This window comes from Lampris incognitus, chromosome 10 (assembly GCF_029633865.1).
Source record: "Lampris incognitus isolate fLamInc1 chromosome 10, fLamInc1.hap2, whole genome shotgun sequence".
In the NCBI taxonomy this organism is placed as follows: domain Eukaryota; kingdom Metazoa; phylum Chordata; class Actinopteri; order Lampriformes; family Lampridae; genus Lampris; species Lampris incognitus.
Window position 1 is genome coordinate 59,097,640 of NC_079220.1, and position 18,295 is coordinate 59,115,934.

The 18,295-nt window shown below is 49.0% G+C and overlaps 1 protein-coding gene across 1 annotated transcript in view; it reads left to right on the forward strand.

Annotated features, from left to right (window-relative positions):
* Positions 1-18,295, forward strand: part of LOC130119999 (voltage-dependent T-type calcium channel subunit alpha-1I-like) — a 287,779-nt gene that overhangs the window by 208,262 nt on the left and 61,222 nt on the right. Inside the window, exons 20-24 of the mRNA XM_056288611.1 lie at positions 6,816-6,994; positions 7,391-7,517; positions 11,059-11,184; positions 11,367-11,456; positions 11,863-12,055. Of these exons, the coding sequence (XP_056144586.1) occupies positions 6,816-6,994; positions 7,391-7,517; positions 11,059-11,184; positions 11,367-11,456; positions 11,863-12,055 (715 nt within the window). The remainder of the gene's footprint in view (positions 1-6,815; positions 6,995-7,390; positions 7,518-11,058; positions 11,185-11,366; positions 11,457-11,862; positions 12,056-18,295) is intronic.

Consider the following 18,295-nt stretch of genomic DNA (forward strand, 5'->3'; position numbering starts at 1 on the left):
GGTAGTGTAGCGGTCTATACTGTTGCCTACCAACACGGGGATCGCCAGTTCAAATCCCCATGTTACCTCCGGCTCGGTCAGGCGTCCCTACAGACACAATTGGTGGTGTCTGCAGGTGGGAAGCCGGATGTGGGTAAGTGTCTTGGTCGCTGCACTAGCGCCTCCTCTGGTCGGTCGTGGGGGAGGGGGAACTGGGGGGAATAGCGTGATCCTCCCACGTGCTACGTCCCCCTGGTGAAACTCCTCACTGTCAGGTGAAAAGAAGCGGCTGGTGACTCCACATGCATGGGAGGAGGCATGTGGTAGTCTGCAGCCCTTCCTGGATCAGCAGAGGGGGTGGAGCGGAGACCGGGATGGCTCGGAAGAGTGGGGTAATTGGCCGGGTACGACTGGGGAGAAAAAAAGGGGGGGATGTCGAGCGTTAAAGTCCACTATGTGCAGGAGGTTTCAGGTTTCTCTGCTCGCCTTGCATTTGCATATAAGACAGAGATTGGCTTCGGATTTGTGACGTATCAAATCTCGTTTACCCGGGGTATGTTCGAAGCTCAGGTTTTAGGAAAGAGCACAGACAGCTCCTCCTCCAGTTAAGGTTTTAGGAAAGAGCACAGACAGCTCCTCCTCCAGTTAAGGTTTTAAGAAAGAGCACAGACAGCTCCTCCTCCAGTTAAGGTTTTAGGAAAGAGCACAGACAGCTCCTCCACCAGTTAAGGTTTTAAGAAAGAGCACAGACAGCTCCTCCTCCAGTTAAGGTTTTAGGAAAGAGCACAGACAGCTCCTCCACCAGTTAAGGTTTTAAGAAAGAGCACAGACAGCTCCTCCTCCAGTTAAGGTTTTAGGAAAGAGCACAGACAGCTCCTCCTCCAGTTAAGGTTTTAGGAAAGAGCACAGACAGCTCCTCCTCCAGTTAAGGTTTTAGGAAAGAGCACAGACAACTCCTCCTCCAGTTAAGGTGTTAGGAAAGAGCACAGACAGCTCCTCCTCCAGTTAAGGTTTTAGGAAAGAGCACAGACAGCTCCTCCTCCAGTTAAGGTTTTAGGAAAGAGCACAGACAGCTCCTCCTCCAGTTAAGGTTTTAGGAAAGAGCACAGACAGCTCCTCCTCCAGTTAAGGTTTTAGGAAAGAGCACAGACAGCTCCTCCTCCAGTTAAGGTTTTAGGAAAGAGCACAGACAGCTCCTCCCCCAGTTAAGGTTTTAGGAAAGAGCACAGACAGCTCCTCCTCCAGTTGAGGTTTTAGGAAAGAGCACAGACAGCTCCTCCTCCAGTTAAGGTTTTAGGAAAGAGCACAGACAGCTCCTCCTCCAGTTAAGGTTTTAGGAAAGAGCACAGACAGCTCCTCCTCCAGTTAAGGTTTTAGGAAAGAGCACAGACAGCTCCTCCTCCAGTTAAGGTTTTAGGAAAGAGCACAGACAGCTCCTCCTCCAGTTAAGGTTTTAGGAAAGAGCACAGACAGCTCCTCCTCCAGTTAAGGTTTTAGGAAAGAGCACAGACAGCTCCTCCTCCAGTTAAGGTTTTAGGAAAGAGCACAGACAGCTCCTCCACCAGTTGAGGAATGTGAAAACACCGCTCTAGTGACAAACTTTGCACAGGCACTAGCCAGTGTAGTCAAGGCCAGGCATTTTAGGGGACACAAACATAAGAAAGACACCCCCCCTTTTTCTCCCTAATTGTACTTGGCCAATTATCCTATTTTCCGAGCCGTCCCGGTCTCTGCTCCGCCCCCTCTGCTGATCCGGGGAGGGCTGCAGACTACCACATGCCTCCTCCCATACATGTGGAGTCACCAGCCGCTTCTTTTCCCCTGACAGTGAGGAGTTTCACCAGGGTGATGTAGCACGTGGGAGGATCACGCCATAGTTTCCCCTCCTCCCTGAGCAGGTGCCCCAACCGACCAGAGGAGGCGCTCGTGCAGCAACCAGGACACATACCCACGTCCGCCTTCCCACCCACAGACACAGCCAATTGTGTCAGTAGGGACGCCCGACCAAGCCGGAGGTAACACAGGGATTCAAACAGGCGATCCCTGTGTTGGTAGGCAACGGAACAGACCGCTACACTACCCAGATGCTCCAGAAAGACACATTTATGAGTGGAGGGGTACTTTAAATGAAGCGGATGTTGGTGGGCTTACATAAAGTCATCACACGGACACTACGATGGCTGACTTTGTTAAGACCAAAGCACAGTGTGAGTGTTCCTTGCTCTGGTGTTTCACAACCCTGCCCACAGCAGCACAGCGCACACCACATTCAGTATGAAGGCCCCGTTACCACTGTTCCCACCCCACTTCTCCTCACTGGCCCTCTCCCTTTGGCCCGCCGTCACCCCCACCCTTCACCCCCAACTCCTCTTTCTTGGCACGCCCTGTGTTCCTTTCGAGACAAGCAATTAAGCAATGTTATTAATTGGCAGTTTGTCTCCTCTGGCCGACCCACTTCATTTGCAGTATCCCTGTCCCTGCTCCTGCTGTCCTCTGCCTCATCCTGACTCCTGGTTCCCTTTTAGTCCGAGGACTTGTCTCGCCTCATTGCCACAAACCACCTTTTTTTCGACCCTCATTCTCATTTTCGCCCTTTTCCCTTTCCTTCCCCTCACTTTATCTCCATCCCTTGCTCTGCCAGTGTCTGTGTATTCTCTACGGAAGGCTTTTGCACAAGCGGCCCATCAATTATGCACTTCCTGCATCAATTATTAACCAATCACAGGCAGTCAAGAAGCCACAGACTTGTCAGCCCCCTGGCTGAGCACTACACGCCTCCCTCTGTGTCTGTGCCTTTTAGCTATGTGTGTTTTGGCATGTGTGTGTGTGTGTGTGTGTGTGTGTGTGTGTGTGTGTTGGAGTGTGTTTGTATACTATTAATCTTTCCCCAAGACTCCTCCACTAAGCCTAGCACAGTACAAAGGATGCAGTCACATAAAATGTGCAGCCCAGCAGGCAGACTGAGCCGCTGGTCAGCGTGTTGCAGACATGGTAAAAATGCTATTCCTTGAGGCAGTGAGAGACAGTTTCGTAAAACCTCAAACACTTTTTGTGATTTATTAACTATGAAACGATACAGCATACAAAGCCATTTCCATACTGGTGTTCTGCGGTACATGCACTTTAGTTAGAGGGCAGAGGGGAGATTTTGATTTACCTACAAATTCAGAACAAGGAATTCTTTCAGCCAGATACATAATCAGGAGTCAGGAACATTTTATGTCATTTCATTCCATACACCTGTGCACATGAAGTGGAATAAAGCATCGTTTCCCGCAGTGCAACACAAAGACAAAAACACATATATCCAACATATCAAAATTAAAAAAACAAATTTCACTGTCCAAGAGCGTGAACGCAGGGATGACTGTCGGAACTGCCGGTCTGCATGGTCTGGCAGTTAGCTTAGCCTGCCCCACTTCCGTGTCCTGTCAGACCGCCCTTGGGATTTCCTCCTTGGGCACAGCTCCAGGCAGGGGCCATGGTCCCTGGGCCCACCAGTCGCAGCAGACCAGGCTCCCCCGGCCGATCCAACACCAGCTCTCCCAGCCAGACACTCCCGACACACTTCCCCGCACTCCATATGACGACACCAAAAACACAGCCAATGCTAGGTGAGGCCGCCGCCAGACCACCCTCGAGGTTAGCAGAACTGCTGGTCTGTTTGGGCTAGCAGTTAGCTTAACCTGCCCCGCTTCCGTTTCCTGTCAGACCACCTCGGTGTATCTACAAGTACAAAAGTACAAGTGCCTAGACTCTGAAGCCTCTTATAGTGTTTGCTGGATCTTTTGCCCTCGTCTTTTGTGTAGCGTTATTTCATAGTTGTGATTATAGTACTGTGCATGGTCATGAGTTTCCATGAAACCTGTAGGCGAGGAACACCTGCAGTGATGCAACTTAAAGAAGGTAAGGAAGACCTGAAATTACATTTAAATCACATACTCGTAAGCAGCAATAGACCAACTAAATCCACTTTAGCTATGATGGAGAGATTTATGTGAGGGGGGTTTGTTTAAGTGGGTATTTTTGGACTTGACGAAAACAGAAATATGGATGGCGAAATGAAAGAGTTGCAACTAAATTGGACGTCTGTCCTAACATTCTGTGTAAATGGTTTGATTCTGGCATTCAGCTTTGGTACACGCGGTTGACATGCAACTGACCGTTGTGCGGTGTTTACGTGCCGAGCCCCACGGTCCCTCTGTGGGCTTCCTGGACACTCAGCAAACAGCTTCAAATGTCAGCTGCAGATGTTTTGCCTAAGTAATGTTCCCATTGTTGCTTAGGAAAATACTGAATCCAGCTTGGTGCGTGTGCAGTGCACCGGCTGTACAATACCCATGACACAGTATCTCCCCAAATGGTATGGAGGTGTTATGGGGAGGTGTCATTGTTTGGCAGATGGTTTTATGCTAACCATTTCACAAGGGCGAAAACATTGGGTCATTACTACTGCACAACCATATCTGTCACGCTGCATTTCAAGGTGTGTGTGTGGGGGCTCATCATATATCTGTGTGCACCATTTCCTGTGTTGTTTATTTCGCTTGACATGTGACTTTATCGGTGTGTGTGTGTGTGTGTGTGTGTGTGTGTGTGTGTGTGTGTGTGTGGGGCCATCTTACAGTGCTGTGATTGCAACTCTGCTCCAGTCCTGTGTGAATGGAGCTCATTGCCATTGTAACTCTAACCAAATCAAGTTCACCAGGGAGGATGTCAAGTCACTGTTATTTGTAGAGCCCAATATCACAAATTACAAGTTTGCCTCAGGGGGCTTTACAGCAACACAACATCCTGTCCTTAGACCCTCGCATCAGATGAGGAACAACGCCCAAAAAAAACCTTTAACGGGGAAAAAATAGGAAGAAACCTCAGGGAGAGCAACAGAGGAGGATCTCTCTCCCAAGATGCACAACGTGCAATGATGTTGCACAACATTGAAAGAGGATAACAGAATTATAATGGACTTATAAAATATATGATGAGGAGGATGCCAAGCAGTGTCCAGATGCCACCGGAACAGCCCAGGACCCGAGCCACACGACCAGCATCACCGTGTAGACCAAAAACAAAAACAGGTTAGTCAGACACCTGAGTTAGAGAAGGATACAACATTGAAACAGGATAACAACGTTATATGGATTTATAAGATATATAAAAGGATTAATAACAGGGTGGCCTTCTTACACTATGAAGTTGCAGTTGGGGATGGGGGACATTTGATTGTTGATGTTTACTGTAAACCAACACATACTGATCAGTACTTAAGGTCTGACTCTCATCATCCACTGGAGCACAAACTAGGAGTCATCAGGACGCTGGACCACCGAGCTGACAACATCCCCACCCACACAGCGGCCGGGGAAGAGGAGAAATCCCACATTAAACGGGCCCTGGTTAAGTGTGGTTATCCTAACTGGGTGTTTGTCAAAGCCAGGAAGACCCCAAACAGTGCACCAGCTGATCCAAGAGAGGAGAAGGACAACAGCTGTCTAAGTGTAAACCAGTGGTGATTCTGTATGTGGCGGCAGTGTCAGAACAGTTGAGACACATATTGTCCAAACACCACGTATCAGTTGTTTTCAAACCCCAAAACACGCTGTGCCAGAAGTTGGTTCAGCCCAAGGATCAGGTCCCCCAACACAAAGAGCAAGAAAGTGTACTGTTAAGTGCCAGGAGGATTGTCGTGACTTGTACATCAGGGAAACCAAACAGACGCTGGCCAAGAGGATGGCACAACACAGGAGAGCTAACACGTCAGACCAGGACTCCACACTCTACACCATCTACAGGCCAGGACTCCACAGTCTACACCTTCTACAGACCAGGACTCCACAGTCTACACCATCTACATACCAGGACTCCACAGTCTAAACCATCTACAGACCAGGACTCCACAGTCTACACCATCTACAGACCAGGACTCCACAGTCTACACCATCTACAGACCAGGACTCCACAGTCTACACCTTCTACAGACCAGGACTCCACAGTCTCACCATCTACAGACCAGGACTCCACAGTCTACACCGTCTACAGACCAGGACTCCACAGTCTACACCATCTACAGGCCAGGACTCCACAGTCTACACCTTCTACAGACCAGGACTCCACAGTCTACACCTTCTACATACCAGGACTCCACAGTCTAAACCATCTACAGACCAGGACTCCACAGTCTACACCATCTACAGACCAGGACTCCACAGTCTACACCATCTACAGACCAGGACTTTACAGTCTACACCATCTACAGACCAGGACTTTACAGTCTACACCATCTACAGACCAGGACTTTACAGTCTACACCATCTACAGACCAGGACTCCACAGTCTACACCATCTACAGGCCAGTGGTCACTCTTTCAGGGACGAGGATGTGCACATCCTTGATAAGTAGGAATGCTGGTTTGAACAGGGAGTCAAAGAGGCCATCCATTTGAAGAGGGAACGACCATCCCTGACCCGAAGGGGGGGGGGGGGGGCTAAGAGTAAATCTGCCGCCATCTTACATCTTACAACAATGCTGTGATTGCAAACATTCCCAAATCCTCTGTGACTAGTACACATGACCATTAAAAAACAAAAACACACACATATATACATATGTATATATATACATATGTATATATCTATATATATATATACATATGTGACAATCTTTCACAGTAAACCTTTAACTTTAATATGCACTGTATCCATTTAAATGAAGGTTAGATTAAGATGAAAATATCAAAAGGTATACAGTATACAAAAGTAAGTGCTCTGTCTTTTTTTACCCCATCTTCTTCTCTTCCACTCTCCCTCCTTTGCGTTCTCTCATATTCTCTCTGTAGGTGGTTTCCATGGGTCTGTACATAGGGGACCAGGCTTACCTACGCAGCAGCTGGAACATTTTGGATGGCTTCCTGGTTTTTGTGTCGTTGATCGACATTGTGGTGTCCATGGCAGGCGGAGCCAAGATCCTGGGCGTGCTCAGAGTGCTCCGATTGCTTAGGACACTGCGCCCCCTCAGGTAAGGGGGCGCATCCTCAACAACCGAAGAGGTGTACATTAAAATTACGTGAAATACCATTTAGTGTTGGCTTCTGTATTTTGTTTTTCAAGATATATCTTTGCGTAGGTTAGACCCATGTTTAATGTCATACTAACGCCCTGTAAAACCAATTTCCACACCCCAAACCAAATGACACATCAACACCAACTGAAATTCACCATGGTTCAACAACCGCAACATCAGGAAGCACTATTTATTTGATCCGAATTTGTTTTTTCTTTTCTTTTCATATCTAGCCCAGTTGAGGATGCCTGTTGCTCCTGAAAATGGGAAATTTGTATTTAATCTGCTTCTGTCTTCTTTAATCTCCCTTCTTTCATCTGTTCCCTCCCCATGTCTGTCTTCCTCCCACAGGGTGATCAGCAGAGCTCCGGGTCTGAAGCTGGTAGTGGAGACCCTCATCACCTCTCTCAAACCAATTGGCAACATTGTCCTCATCTGTTGTGCGTTCTTCATCATCTTTGGCATCCTTGGGGTACAGGTAGGGATTAGGAAAAAAGCTGATTATCCTGTTTTTTGTATTCTTTTATTTTTTCAGTGTGTTGTGGAAGATCGTCATTTTTCCGTAGTCCTGCGCCATGCCATAGAAAACTGTAATTATTGTAACTGTGGTCAAACAAATGAGTTTTGTCCCAGGATGTCTGGCTTTTCACTCGTGTGCTGTTTTCTGTGTCTAGTTTTCTTCACAACTCAGTATGAGTTCTCCCTTTTCCCCACCATGCTAACTTTTTGTGGTAGTTGCACACATGCCAAGTATCCACATATTTATTTCCAAAGCTCTGTCACTTCCTCTTAAACACACATATACTGTCACATCCTCCATCCTCTCTCTCTCTCTCCCTCTCCCCCTCTCTCCCTCCCTTTTGACCTACATTACCTCGCTGTTTGAGCTACCCCTTTTGCCACTCTGATTCACGTGCCTGCCTGTCCGTCTTCCTGCGTGCCTGCCTAACTTGCCTGTCGCTGCCTTGCCTGCTCCCATGCTGATGCTGAGCTCAGTTCAGTCCAGCCACACTCGCTCCTTCGTCTGACATGGCCAGCTTTGCTATCTGCCGCCACATCTACACCATCACCTCTCATCCACCTGCCTGGCCCTGCCTACCTCAGTAAATCCCTCTTCCGTACTCACCTTATCCCTTGTCTGTGTCTGGCTACTGGGTTCACTAGTCTCCCCCAGAGCCTTAGAAAGAGAGAGTTACGTCAACTCCGTAGACGTCAATGGGCCAATTATTTAACAGCAATGGCGGATCACGGGAGCCCCGGATAGTTCCAAACAGTGCGACCCGGGGCAATAGGATTTCTATGGCGAAGGTATGTTTCTCGCATTAATCAAAGGTTAATTTACTGGTAAGAAGCTACAGTTGACATTTTAATGATGACCATTTTACAAGCACGTTTGAATCAAATTAACGATGTAATTTAAAGCGTGATAGCTCGTCACTGTTCCTACACATGCGCATAGAATATGTGTCTCATTGGAATATATCTATATCTATATATAAATGTAAAAATCCGAAAATATTGGTCAGTAGTTACCAGAAATTGCGGCTAAGCAGTTCATTTAAATGACCCGCCAAGCTTCGTTTGGAACTATTCGGCGGCTACATGAACCACATGACCCTCTCGCTTTCTGACCCCTCATTGACGCAACTCTCTCTTTCTAGGGCTTTGGTCTCACCCATAACAGTACAATCTGGCCATAGATATGAACCCAACAGACACAGGCTTTCCGACAAGTCCTTCATGGCACGCTAATTGGCTAACATGACCACGCATTGAAAGAAGTTATGGGCAATCTTAATGACCTGTCAGCAGACCTCCGTAGCTTCTGTGGCTGAGGCACTCCCCAGGCTCCTCCAGCAGCTCCTAGCCCTACGCCTGCCATCCGTGAACCATTTGTCCCTGCACCGGAGCATTATGATGGTGACCTGGTTTCCTGTTGCGCATTCCTGGTCCAATGTTCCCTGGCTTTTGAGCAGCAGCCCCACATGTATGCCTCAGACCGTTCACACATTGCTTACTTGCTTGGCTCACTGAAAGGAGCTGCTCTCACCTGGGCTTTCGCAGCGTGGGAAAGACAGTTTGCCATCTGCACCTCCTACATGGACTTCACCCAAGGGATGAAGAAAGTGTTTGACCATCCTGTCCATGGTAAGGACGCAGCTAACGATCTCCTGTCCCTCCACCAAGGCTCCCGCTGCATTGCAGAACTTGCCATTGAGTTCCAGATGCTCGCTGCGATGAGGGGGTAGAATGACGAAGGCACTTCAAGGCATTTTTCTGAACTCCCTAAATGACACCGTTAAAGATGACAGCCTCCCGGGAGCAACCTTCGGACCTCGACCAGCTGATCTCCCTCGCCATCTGGGTAGACAACCGTCTTCGCAGGCGCCGCAGGAAGAGGGCTTCCCCTGACACTGCTGTTGTCTCTTTGTCAACTCCCCCTGTGGTCCGCCTCCGAGTTGCCCTGAGCCTCGCTGAGACACCATGAGCAGTTCCGCATCTGAGCCCATGCAACTCGGCCAAGCCTGCTTAATCCCAGAAGAAAAGGCTTGCTGTATAAATTCCAGGTCCTGTCTGTATTATAGCCAAGCAGTCCACTTTCTCTCTACATGCCCATTACACCCTGCAAAAGGGCTAGCTCATCAGTAGGGGGAGAGATATTGATGAGCTGAGCCACCAGGTCCTCTCCCTTTTGGTCACAACTCGAGACCACCCTCGTGTGGCAAACCCAGTCATTGCCCCTCTGTGCGTTCATTGATTCTGGAGCGGATGAACGCTTTTTAGACCGTAAGGTGGCCATGGAAATGGGAATTGAGACTGAGCCCTTCAATTCCTCTCTGGAAGCCAAGGCCCTCCTTTACTCCTTCGGGTACTAGCCTCCCTAGTTCCCTGCACAGGAGGTTGAAATATTGGTTCCATCAGTCCAGGCCCACATACTACACCGCTGCCGCAGGACCTGGAAGTGTGCTCGCACTGCCCTACTCTGCGCGACCGCCAGAGCCCGGAACCAAGTAAACTGACACCACAGCCTGGCACCCAGTTACATGCCCAGCCAAAAGGCATGGCTCCTCTGAAGTCAGTTCTATCATCAATCCCTGTGCTGTCCATCTAAAACTCCCTGCCTCCCTTCCTGTTCACCCCACATTTCATGTGTCCCAAGTTAAACCCATCTCCACCAGTGCCCTGTCTCCCCCCTCACCTGTTCCTCCTCCACCCAGGATGATTGACAACCACCCTGCCTACACTGGCTGCTGGACGTGCGCCACTGTGGTTGTGGCTTACAGTATCTGGTTGACTTGGAGGGTTACGTTTCTGAGGAGTGGAGCTAGATCCCACACAGCCAGATCTTGGACCTGTCTCTCATCTGAGGTTTTTATCGGGAAACACCCAACCAGCCCCAGACGTGTGGTGGTGGGAGAGGGTACTGATGAGCCCTCCACTTCCACCTAACTTGCAGCCAGTCTCTCTCCCTTTTGACCTACATTACCTCACCGGCTCAGCCATACACCTGCTTTCCCATCAACCTCATCAACCCCAGCAGTATAAGAAACCCGGCTCTCCAACCACTCCTCGCCAGATTGTTGTTTGAGCTACCCCTATTGCTACTCTCCAGTTCATCTGCCTGTACGCCTGCCTGCCTCGCATGCTCCCTGCCGATCCTGAGATCAGTTTAGTTCAGCTGCTCTCGCTCCTTTGTCCAGCGTGGCCAGCTTTGCTACCCACCTCTGCCTCTATGCCATCACCTCTCGTCCACCTGCCTGGCCTGCCTACCTCAATAAATCCCTCTTCCCTACTTGCTTTGTCTGTGTCTGGCGACTGGGTTCACTCTCACCTGTTACACATACAATTCTCATTGTCCCTTCATTGATGCGAAAAACTTTGAAGCAGCAAACTGTTTCACCAGCTTATTATTTGGTGCAGGGGCATCCTTTCATCATATTAGTGGGGCCTAATAAAGGCCAATTACATTATCAAGCAGAAAGCAAAAAAGCACTGTCCCATTGGTTTCCCACTGACAGCTGTTCAAAGGCAAGTTCTTCTACTGCTTTGGTGCCGACGTGAAGAATGTCACCAACAAGTCAGACTGTCTGCAAGCCAACTACAAGTGGGTCCACCACAAATACAACTTTGACAACCTGGGACAGGTCAGTGCCAGGAGTGTGTGGTGTGATATGTCTGTTTATGTAGAGGGAGGAGGTTGGTGTTGTGTCTGTACTGTACAGCAGTAGGACAGCACTGAAAACTAATGTACTTTTCTTGACCAGCATTAAAACAGCTGTGCTGTACTGTTTCCCACCCTGTGTGTATGATACCTGTTGCTGTCCAGGCTCTGATGTCCCTGTTCGTGCTGGCCTCCAAAGATGGTTGGGTCAACATCATGTACCATGGGCTGGATGCAGTAGGGGTGGACCAACAGGTATAAAAGGGTTAAAATAGACAAACACCTCCCTACCCTCTCCCTTCCCCCATCCCCACATGCACACACGCACACTAAAGGATGGTGTGTAGGGTCTCCGTACTGCATGCACCGAGTGTCGCTGCATCTCTGATTTACAAAAACACAAACAAAGAACTGTTTTGCAAATAATGCTACGAACGCACATTGCTCTGTGCTCCACTAACTCCTACTTGTTTTTTCTCCCTCCCAATCTGCCTGGCTTCATCACCAATCTTTCACTTCATTCGCTCCTCACCTTTCACCCTCCCTCCCTTTATCCCCACTTCACCGCTATCCTTCTCTTTCTCACCCAACAAATGCCCCTCTCCAACACTCACACTCACACACACACACACACACACACACATACATGTTTCGATCTCAGCCGGTGATCAACAACAACCCCTGGATGCTGCTGTACTTCATCTCATTCCTCCTCATCGTCAGCTTCTTTGTCCTCAACATGTTTGTGGGCGTGGTGGTGGAGAACTTCCACAAGTGTCGCCAGCACCAAGAGGTGGAAGAGGCCAAGCGCCGTGAGGAGAAACGGCAGCGGCGCATGGAGAAAAAGAGGAGGAGTAAGGGATGGGGACGGGGAGAGGGAAGCAAGGAGGAAGGAAAGACAGGTTTGGGTCACCAAAAAGCTGGGAGAAAGTAGTGAAGGAAACGGAGTAAAAGTAAGGTTCAGCAAATTGGGAGGTGAGAATACAACAGGGGTGACAACGTGATGGGAGAAAGGAGAAATGGGAACGACAGCATGAAATCAGATGAGGTGAGATGAAATAAACTTAACTGTCCCAAAGGGCCATCATACCACCACACCACTTTAGGACATTGTTCTGCTTAATATGATAGAAAAATTACCAGCCATAGAACACCAAGTCTAAGTGAAAAGTTTGTACAAATTTCAGCTCCTAATAATATCATACGTCATGTGACACATCCCAAGAATAGTTGTAGGCGTAAAGCCTTGAGGAAGCTTGATATACAACTGCTTACTGAAGCAAGAGAGAGGGCGACCCAAGACAGAGAGGACCAAGACAGAGAGGACCAAGACAGAGAGGGCCAAGACAGAGAGGACCAAGACAGAGAGGGCCAAGACAGAGAGGGCCAGGACACAGAGGGCCAAGACAGAGAGGGCCAAGACAGAGAGGGCCAGACAGAGAGGGCCAGACAGAGAGGGCCAGACAAAGAGGACCAAGACAGAGAGGGCCAGAAAGAGAGGACCAGGACAGAGAGGACCAAGACAGAGAGGGCCAGACAGAGAGGGCCAGACAGAGAGGACCAAGACAGAGAGGACCAAGACAGAGAGGACCAAGACAGAGAGGACCAAGACATAGAGGGCCAGGACAGAGAGGACCAAGACAGAGAGGACCAAGACAGAGAGGACCAAGACAGAGAGGGCCAGACAGAGAGGACCAAGACAGAGAGGACCAAGACAGAGAGGACCAAGACAGAGAGGGCCAGGACAGAGAGGACCAAGACAGAGAGGGCCAGACAGAGAGGACCAAGACAGAGAGGGCCAGACAGAGAGGGCCAGGACACAGAGGGCCAAGACAGAGAGGACCAAGACAGAGAGGACCAAGACAGAGAGGGCCAGGACAGAGAGGACCAAGACAGAGAGGGCCAGACAGAGAGGACCAAGACAGAGAGGGCCAGGACACAGAGGGCCAAGACAGAGAGGACCAGGACACAGAGGGCCAAGACAGAGAGGGCCAACACAGAGAGGGCCAGACAGAGAGGGCCAGGACACAGAGGGCCAAGACAGAGAGGACCAAGACAGAGAGGGCCAGGACAGAGAGGACCAAGACAGAGAGGGCCAGACAGAGAGGACCAAGACAGAGAGGGCCAGGACACAGAGGGCCAAGACAGAGAGGACCAGGACACAGAGGGCCAAGACAGAGAGGGCCAACACAGAGAGGGCCAGACAGAGAGGGCCAGGACACAGAGGACCAAGACAGAGAGGGCCAGACAGAGAGGACCAAGACAGAGAGGGCCAGGACACAGAGGGCCAAGACAGAGAGGACCAAGACAGAGAGGGCCAGACAGAGAGGACCAAGACAGAGAGGACCAAGACAGAGAGGACCAAGACAGAGAGGGCCAAGACAGAGAGGACCAAGACAGAGAGGACCAAGACAGAGAGGACCAAGACAGAGAGGACCAGGACAGAGAGGGCCAAGACAGAGAGGACCAAGACAGAGAAGGCCAGGACAGAGAGGGCCAGGACAGAGAGGAACAAGACAGAGAGGGCCAAGACAGAGAGGACCAAGACAGAGAGGACCAAGACAGAGAGGACCAAGACAGAGAGGACCAAGACAGAGAGGACCAAGACAGAGAGGACCAAGACAGAGAAGACCAGGACAGAGAGGGCCAGGACAGAGAGGAACAAGACAGAGAGGACCAAGACAGAGAGGACCAAGACAGAGAGGACCAAGACAGAGAGGACCAAGACAGAGAGGACCAAGACAGAGAAGACCAGGACAGAGAGGGCCAGGACAGAGAGGAACAAGACAGAGAGGGCCAAGACAGAGAGGGCCAAGACAGAGAGGACCAAGACAGAGAGGACCAAGACAGAGAGGACCAAGACAGAGAGGAGTGCTGTTGTCACATTCCCAAAAAAGGAGACAACCGTATTGTGAGGATCAGCTTAAGTTGATACTCCATGACTCACACACATGCATTCAGACATCCTCCCTCTCTCTCGCTCTCTCCCCCCCCCCCCTCTCTGAGTAGAAGTCCGAGTGAGTGTGCTGAGCAGACGTGTGAGAGCGGTTGTGAGCGTTGTTTTATCTTTTTTGCTGTTTTTTTGTCTGTGAATGTTCTCATTCATCCAGGTCGTCATGGTTACCAAAGGAGTTGAATCAAGTGCAACTGGACTTGGTATAGTATATCCGTGAAGACGTTTCGCCTCTCATCCAAGAGGCTTCCTCAGTTCGTGCCTGTCTGACTAGACCAAGCTAGTCTGACTGGCTGCTGATGAGACTCAGTATTTGTCCTCTAGGAGTCGTTGTCAGAGCTATAGATGTCCGTGGCTCTTTGTGATCCGATGTTTACCAACGCCCGTCGCTAACAGAGCCATAGATATGAGTGACTCTTTTGTGTACCGATGTTTGGCCACGCCCGTCGTTATTGGAGCTATTAATATGCGTGGCTCTCCTGTTTTTTCCGTGTAAATATTGTACATAGTGTGTTGTGTAGGGCTACTGGGTTGGTTTGTGTATATAAGGGGGTTTCAAGGGGTTTTGTGTGCGTGCGTGCGTGTTTGCGGTCGACCAGCGCCTGCTGGTCAGTGTGCTAAACGCCGGTATGGAGTTTACCAAACCCACCAGAGAACACGGTCTTAAAGTGTCGCCTAGTTTTCCTTGTTGGGTGGAGGACTGTGCTTTGGCAGTCGGGCAGGTTGTGGGTCACAGCAGCGTTAAATCTGCTGCTAGGGGGCGCTGTGGTGATTTTTGTCGACACTGTAGCCAAAGCAAACAAAGTGGTTGAGGCAGCGTTGTTGTTAATGACAGTTTGGTGTCGGTGTCGCCGCCCAGCTCGCCGTCACAAGAGTCACCGTTTCAAACACTCCACTGTTTATTTCCCATGATGCTCTGACGAGAGCGCTGGGGACATGTGGAAACGTAGCTCCGCCCATCAGGAAACTGCCGTCTGGCTGCAGGTCGCCGCTGGTGCAACACGTAGTTTCACACAGGCGACAGGTTCAAATGATCCTGAATAAAAAAGACCAAGAACTGGATGTAGCTTTTAGGGTGGAGGTGGAGGATTTTGTAAACTCTGGGACCTTGAAGTGTTTTGACTGTGGAGGAGAGGCTCATCTGGTTCAGACCAGTCCTGAGAACCACTCCTCTGAGGACACCACACAGGGTGAAGAAGAGAGACGACTCAAACACTGTGAAACCAGGCAGAGCAGTGAAGAGACAACCGAAAACAAACAGGGTAAAACCAGGCAGAGCAGTCAAGAGACAACCGAAAACAAACAGGGTAAAACCAGGCAGAGCAGTCAAGAGACAACCGAAAACAAACAGTAAAACCAGGCAGAACAGTCAAGAGACAACCGAAAACAAACGGTAAAACCAGGCAGAACAGTCAAGAGACAACCGAAAACAAACAGGGTAAAACCAGGCAGAACAGTGAAGAGACGACAGAAAACAAACAGGGTAAAACCAGGCAGAGCAGTGAAGAGACAACCGAAAACAAAAAGGGTAAAACCAGGCAGAGCAGTCAAGAGACAACCGAAAACAAACAGAGTAAAACCAGGCAGAGCAGTGAAGAGACGACCGAAAACAAACAGAGTAAAACCAGGCAGAGCAGTCAAGAGACAACCGAAAACAAACAGAGTAAAACCAGGCAGAGCAGTCAAGAGACAACCGAAAACAAAAAGGGTAAAACCAGGCAGAGCAGTCAAGAGACAACCGAAAACAAACAGAGTAAAACCAGGCAGAGCAGTGAAGAGACGACCGAAAACAAACAGGGTAAAACCAGGCAGAGCAGTGAAGAGACAACCGAAAACAGAGTAAAACCAGGCAGAACAGTGAAGAGACGACAGAAAACAAACAGTAAAACCAGGCAGAGCAGTCAAGAGACAACCGAAAACAAACAGAGTAAAACCAGGCAGAACAGTCAAGAGACAACCGAAAACAAACAGGGTAAAACCAGGCAGAGCAGTCAAGAGACAACCGAAAACAAACAGAGTAAAACCAGGCAGAGCAGTCAAGAGACAACCGAAAACAAACAGTAAAACCAGGCAGAACAGTGAAGAGACAACCGAAAACAAACAGGGTAAAACCAGGCAGAACAGTCAAGAGACAACCGAAAACAAACAGGGTAAAACCAGGCAGAACAGTGAAGAGACGACAGAAAACAAACAGGGTAAAACCAGGCAGAGCAGTGAAGAGACAACCGAAAACAAAAAGGGTAAAACCAGGCAGAGCAGTCAAGAGACAACCGAAAACAAACAGAGTAAAACCAGGCAGAGCAGTGAAGAGACGACCGAAAACAAACAGAGTAAAACCAGGCAGAGCAGTCAAGAGACAACCGAAAACAAACAGAGTAAAACCAGGCAGAGCAGTCAAGAGACAACCGAAAACAAAAAGGGTAAAACCAGGCAGAGCAGTCAAGAGACAACCGAAAACAAACAGAGTAAAACCAGGCAGAGCAGTGAAGAGACGACCGAAAACAAACAGGGTAAAACCAGGCAGAGCAGTGAAGAGACAACCGAAAACAGAGTAAAACCAGGCAGAACAGTGAAGAGACGACAGAAAACAAACAGTAAAACCAGGCAGAGCAGTCAAGAGACAACCGAAAACAAACAGAGTAAAACCAGGCAGAACAGTCAAGAGACAACCGAAAACAAACAGGGTAAAACCAGGCAGAACAGTGAAGAGACGACCGAAAACAAACAGGGTAAAACCAGGCAGAACAGTGAAGAGACGACAGAAAACACTGTGAAACCAGGCAGAGCAGTGAAGAGACGACAGAAAACACTGTGAAACCAGGCAGAGCAGTCAAGAGACAACCGAAAACAAACAGACTAAAACCAGGCAGAGCAGTCAAGAGACAACCGAAAACAAACAGACTAAAACCAGGCAGAACAGTGAAGAGACAACCGAAAACAAACAGGGTAAAACCAGGCAGAGCAGTGAAGAGACAACCGAAAACAAACGGTAAAACCAGGCAGAGCAGTGAAGAGACAACCGAAAACAAACGGTAAAACCAGGCAGAACAGTGAAGAGACAACCGAAAACAAAAAGGGTAAAACCAGGCAGAGCAGTGAAGAGACAACCGAAAACAGAGTAAAACCAGGCAGAGCAGTGAAGAGACAACCGAAAACAAACAGGGTAAAACCAGGCAGAGCAGTGAAGAGACAACCGAAAACAAACAGTAAAACCAGGCAGAACAGTCAAGAGACAACCGAAAACAAACAGAGTAAAACCAGGCAGAACAGTGAAGAGACGACAGAAAACAGAGTAAAACCAGGCAGAGCAGTCAAGAGACAACCGAAAACAAACAGTAAAACCAGGCAGAACAGTCAAGAGACAACCGAAAACAAACAGGGTAAAACCAGGCAGAGCAGTGAAGACACAACCGAAAACAAACAGGGTAAAACCAGGCAGAGCAGTCAAGAGACAACCGAAAACAAACAGGGTAAAACCAGGCAGAGCAGTCAAGAGACAACCGAAAACAAACAGGGTAAAACCAGGCAGAACAGTGAAGAGACAACCGAAAACAAACAGGGTAAAACCAGGCAGAGCAGTGAAGAGACAACCGAAAACAGAGTAAAACCAGGCAGAACAGTGAAGAGACAACAGAAAACAGAGTAAAACCAGGCAGAACAGTGAAGAGACAACAGCAAACAAACAGTAAAACCAGGCAGAACAGTGAAGAGACAACCGAAAACAAACAGTAAAACCAGGCAGAACAGTGAAGAGACAACAGCAAACAAACAGTAAAACCAGGCAGAGCAGTGAAGAGACAACCGAAAACAGAGTAAAACCAGGCAGAACAGTGAAGAGACGACCGAAAACAAACAGTAAAACCAGGCTGAACAGTGAAGAGACGACAGAAAACAAACAGGGCAAAACCAGGCAGAACAGTGAAGAGACGACAGAAAACAAACAGTAAAACCAGGCAGAACAGTGAAGAGACAACCGAAAACAAACGGTAAAACCAGGCAGAACAGTGAAGAGACAACCGAAAACAAACAGGGTAAAACCAGGCAGAGCAGTCAAGAGACAACAGAAAACAAACAGAGTAAAACCAGGCAGAACAGTCAAGAGACAACCGAAAACAAACAGAGTAAAACCAGGCAGAGCAGT